Source organism: Brassica oleracea, chromosome C5 (assembly GCF_000695525.1).
Source record: "Brassica oleracea var. oleracea cultivar TO1000 chromosome C5, BOL, whole genome shotgun sequence".
NCBI classification, from domain to species: domain Eukaryota; kingdom Viridiplantae; phylum Streptophyta; class Magnoliopsida; order Brassicales; family Brassicaceae; genus Brassica; species Brassica oleracea.
In genome coordinates, this window is record NC_027752.1 from 39,413,131 (window position 1) to 39,418,085 (window position 4,955).

At 37.7% G+C, this 4,955-nt stretch overlaps 3 protein-coding genes across 4 annotated transcripts; 2 read left to right on the forward strand and 1 right to left on the reverse strand.

Moving 5' to 3' along the window:
* The first annotated feature begins 456 nt into the window (after positions 1-456).
* LOC106343382 (metallothionein-like protein type 3) lies at positions 457-1,217 on the forward strand. The gene is made up of 3 exons (XM_013782575.1): positions 457-650; positions 781-828; positions 906-1,217. The coding sequence occupies exons 1-3, from the start codon at positions 604-606 to the stop codon at positions 1,012-1,014; spliced, it is 204 nt and encodes a 67-aa protein (XP_013638029.1). The 5' UTR covers positions 457-603; the 3' UTR covers positions 1,015-1,217.
* Positions 1,218-1,394: 177 nt separating this feature from the next.
* Positions 1,395-2,417, forward strand: LOC106343380 (4'-phosphopantetheinyl transferase gsp-like). Its single transcript, XM_013782572.1, has one exon. The coding sequence runs from the start codon at positions 1,639-1,641 to the stop codon at positions 2,332-2,334; it is 696 nt and encodes a 231-aa protein (XP_013638026.1). The 5' UTR covers positions 1,395-1,638; the 3' UTR covers positions 2,335-2,417.
* Positions 2,369-3,240, reverse strand: LOC106343381. Of its 2 annotated transcripts, none has more exons than XM_013782574.1 (2): positions 2,960-3,240; positions 2,369-2,872 (listed from the first exon to the last, which is right to left on the reverse strand). In XM_013782574.1, the coding sequence occupies exon 2, from the start codon at positions 2,856-2,858 to the stop codon at positions 2,424-2,426; it is 435 nt and encodes a 144-aa protein (XP_013638028.1). In that variant the 5' UTR covers positions 2,859-2,872; positions 2,960-3,240; the 3' UTR covers positions 2,369-2,423. The 2 variants fall into 2 exon arrangements, with proteins under 2 accessions (XP_013638028.1, XP_013638027.1); XM_013782573.1 differs by having other exon boundaries at positions 2,373-2,872; positions 2,964-3,235.
* Between the last annotated feature and the right edge of the window lie 1,715 nt (positions 3,241-4,955).

Genomic DNA, 4,955 nt, shown 5'->3' on the forward strand with positions numbered 1-4,955 from the left:
AAAGTTATGGAGTTAGATATTTTGAAATAAATAATAATTTAGAGAAATCTAGAACTTGTTGGAGTGTGCTCCTCCACTTGTATAAATAGGGGTGCTTGGCACCATTTGTAATCATCCCACATCAAGAAAACAAAGAGAGAAAACATTTGTAAGAGAGAGTTCTCAAAACAAAATCTTTGTAAACCCTTTCCAAAATTATAAAGAGTCTTTTTCTTAAATCTTTTAGTTGTCTAATTCCATCTTCATCTCATCGATATTGGGTAATTTTTCTAACAAGCAACAAACAGTAAGATTGAAATATTTTAGTTTGAGTATTTGGTAATCCATTATTCCAAATGGGTTAAATTATAAAAATGGAGGAATAATGGAATAAATATAGTGGGGAAAAGAGTGAAATGGACACGAGAGGTTGGCAACGAAAGGCTTCTCTTCTCCGTAACCCATAAAGATTCGGCTTTCACCATAATTGGCAGAGATGCTCAACTCTCTATCCATCTATAAATTGCATAGCAACCAAAGCTCTAATCACAAAGCAAAACAACAAAACACACACACACAAGAAAAGAACTCAAAAACTTTCAAGTTTTTTTCCAAGATCAAATCATGTCTTCGTGCGGAAACTGCGACTGTGCTGACAAGACCCAGTGCGTGTAAGTTTACTCTCAATATCTTTTTTATTATTTTGATAATCTTACGTTTTTTTTTTGAATAAATCTTATGTTTTATTATTATGCTCTTATATAGTGATTAACCTATGTTTTATATATCTTTAATTTGCAGGAAGAAGGGAACCAGCTACACCTTCGACATCGTCGAGACTCAGGAGAGGTAATTGTAGATGATGGTTGCGGTTATGGACTTTTGGTGATGGTTATGTTTATGATGAATTTAATTTTGTGTTGCAGCTACAAGGAAGCCATGATCATGGACGTTAATGGTGCAGAAGAGAACGGGTGCCAATGCAAGTGTGGCTCTAGCTGCAGCTGCGTCAACTGCACTTGCTGCCCCAATTAATAAAGCTCCTAAATACACATTTTAAAAGGGGCCATTTCTCTTTTTCTTTTCCTCTTAAATGTAATATGAATAAAAGTTGATGTGAGTTCATCTATTGAGCTCATATCTCTTATTACTCTCTAGCATGGTGTGTGATGTAATGGTTTTATGGTCCCTTATCCACTAATACATCATATTATATATCTACGTATTAGTTTCAGTTGTCTTGCCTCCATGCCCAAAAATCTTTTCGTTTTTAAGGTTTGGTGACTTGATTACTAAAAATCTCCATAAATATTTAAGAGTAGAGATGCCATCTTGTTCCTTTAATCAAACTGGCATGTGAACAAAAAAATTGAGGTTGGCTCGTCTATGAGCTCTTACGACTTCTCTAGTCTCTATGATGTCATGTAATGGATTTTAGCCTTTATCCTCTTAGATTTACGCTAAAACTACAAGGGTTGCAAGATAGTTGAAGGTAGAAATATTTACATGTCAAAGGCAAGCACACAAGCATCAAATTGAGTTATGGACCCATGTTCTTGGTCTAAATGGGCCAGGCCCATTATAAAACTTCCAAGAGCGATCACAACGAAGAAAAGGTCGTCCCATTAATGGCGGGGATGAGTCTGTTGGCTCAGCCGTATGAGAATCGGTATGATGTTATCTTCTCTGGTTCCTCTGCAACTTCCATCTCGGATGCAAACTCATCTCTGGTATATGTTACCAAACGAAGTGAAGAGCGAGTCTCTTCTAAAACACTACACTCAGCTTCTCTCACAACAGGAGAAAGATAGTATCTTTGGAATGCAAAGTGATGCGCTTAAGAAGAAGAATGCATTGCTTGCTCGCACCTTGGTTCGAACCACAGTGGCAAGATATCAGACAAACAACAACAACGACACTGTGGTGGATCCAAGATCGTTGAAGTTCAAGAAGAACCTGTACGGAAAGCCTGAAGTAGATGGGGAGGTTGATACTACTACTAATTATCCTAAACTGAAGTTCAACATCTCACACACGGATTCATTGATAGCCTGTGGAGTAACAGTAAACGTTCCGGTTGGTATTGACGTTGAAGACAAGACAAGGAAGATGAGAAACGATGTGTTATCACTTGCAAAGAGATTTTACTCGTCTGAAGAAGTTAAGTTTATGTCAAGTATAGCAGGTACTGAGGCTCAGCGTAAGGAGTTTATAAAGCTATGGACTCTCAAAGAAGCTTATGTGAAAGCATTAGGGAAAGGCTTCTCTGCTTCACCTTTTAATACTTTCTCAATCATCCGGTCCGAGGCTGCTAAAAACTACAGAATCCAACTTTTCACACTTTTGATCTTCTGAAAAAAAAGCTATGAAACCAACAATGGTTTTGATCTAAAGATTTCACTAACCACTTTGTATCAAAGCCCACATAAAAAAAAAAACATCAATCAATCATACTTCTCCCTCCAATTATAAACAAGGAAGAAAACCCAAGAGACAGCCAAGGCAATATCACCAAGAGCTTGCTTGGGACACTCAAAGGCGAGATCTTCAATCTTCCACTCAAACATAACTCTCCATAACGCCATAAGCACATAGAGAATCACAGACCCTCCGGCGAAGAAGCTATGAAAGTCTCTGTCTTTCACAAAGGACACCATGAAAAGCACCAAACCGATCGCAAAGAGAAGCAAACCGGAGAAGGACTGAGAGATCTGGATGAGCAGCTCGTCGTGAGGCGTTGAGCCTTTGAGCTTGTTGGCTATGTCGCTGCCGTGGCCAAAGATGGATGCTTTCTCTGTGTAGAACATCATCAGGGTTCCGCTCGTGAGCGCGATTACGGAGTGGAGGATGCAGATTACGCGGAAGAGATGTGAATTCATCGGAGTTTTTGAGCCTGCGGAGATTAGTCAAACGAAATAATAAGACAAAAAAAAAAATAATTGAATCTTTTTTTTTTTAAGCAGAAAGGAACACGCTTCACTTGCATATAAAGGTTTAAGCTTTGTCGGAATATCAGTAGAGGAGAGATACGGGTCTTGTTAGAGAGAGAGAGAGAGAGAGAGAGATTTGTCTGAATCAGAGAGATATTAGATTCTTCCACACACAATAAGGGAGCTTCTGGGGGTTGTGTTTACGATAAACCCTAATTTTGTGTTGATGCAAAAAGAAGATGATTGACTTGGATCTTCTTTTTGGCAGCTTCTTTTCTGCTCAACAGAGATTCAAACCCACCGTTTAAAGATTGCTTTCCGGTTTTAAATGGGAGATTATTATTTTAATTTAATTCCTTTTCAAGAATTGCCAAACAAAACTAGATAGACTATAGAATGAATAACATCTCTTGATCAGATAATTAATTAATATATTTTTTTAATAAATGTGGGATTTGATTTCAGAGAGTATGGATTCTGTAAATTAATATATCAAATTTTTATTAAAAAAAATAGACATATTGATAATAAATTGTTTGTTAGAATATGATACAGATAAATCCTAGCTATTGTGAATGTTATGAAATATATATATACATGTTGAAGATTTATTATTATAACTATTTTTAAAAAGTTATAATAATATACTTCAGATTGCCAAAAGAAACAATAGAATCAAATACTTTATGTCAATAATCATTAAGTTTATAAGAAACGTTTATCCATGACTATTTTTGGTAAAACTTGAATAACATTAATCACTAGAATGACAATTCGACATCCTTGAACAAACAATAAAATATCATTTATGAGAGAATAAACAAGGAAATTATATGATTTTAATCATAATCAAGGATAGTGACTTCTTAACATACAAGGCACAATGGATTTTTTTTTCTTTCAAACAGTTCAACATTGTTCTTATTTTTCGTATTAATGTTCAGAGCATTGTTCTACTTACGCTTTGTATTCTCCTTTGCTAAGCTCTGCAGTTTTTTATTCAAACTCCATTTTCTTTTCATCTACACAGTAACAAGTAGACCCTTTTCTCATGAGACTAATAGTAAATGCATCAATCTTTAAAAAAGGTAGCAAAATCGTAGAAAATGTTATAAACGATATGATGGATATCCATAACCGACCCGGTCCATAACCGGTACAATACCGAGAGAGAGACGGCCTAATCCCAGAGAGAGAGGCGGCCGCATGAAGAGGAGAGAAAGGTGGCTTAGGCTTTAGAAAAAAGGGAACCCTATTTTCTTTTCCTTGTATTTGTACACTTTCCATATTTATGTATTTCCTTTTATCTTTTTGTAACTCCCATATATAAGGGCACCTTATGATTGAGTAATAATACACACAACTTACAGATTCCTAAACCTTAAGTTCATAACACGTTATTAGCACGATAGCTTCTAACACCCTGAGCCTAAAACCAAATCAACAAAACCCTAAAACCCTAAAACGAAAAGTAATCTGCCTCGGAACTTCAAAGAGGTCGTTCTCCCAAACCGTGAGGACCCAAAAAACGATCAAGATATCAAATCGAAGCCCTTGCCGAAATCAGTCAGTGCAAACCGCTTGTCGATCTGACCACCGACGCGCCCTCACGCACAGATACAGTGCTCGCCGATTTACTTTAAAACCCTAATCCGAACCCGTCGATACCGACGAACCCTAATCCGTTCGCGACTCCGTTCCAGCTCGTGTCCACCTGATCAGCTCCAGCCCCAAGGCGTTTCTGATCCTAGACAAACTCAGCTCCATCCCGCATCAAGGACAGCTCGCGTTCCAGACTGCAAGCTCTCCGTTCGCGATCCCGACTGCAACAGCTCCCGTTCGACGATCAGCTGCTCGCGTCTCCAACCTCAATCCGTTCGCATCCAGGCCAGCTCGTGTTCAGCTCGCGTTCCTGCCCAGCTTGAGGTTAATTCTCTTGGTGGTCCGGTTTCAACAATCTACTAAAACTAAAGGTAAATTCGAATTCTAAGAACATGAAAATCGAATTTGGATTGCTTGTAAAGAATGAAACCATAAAACCTATTA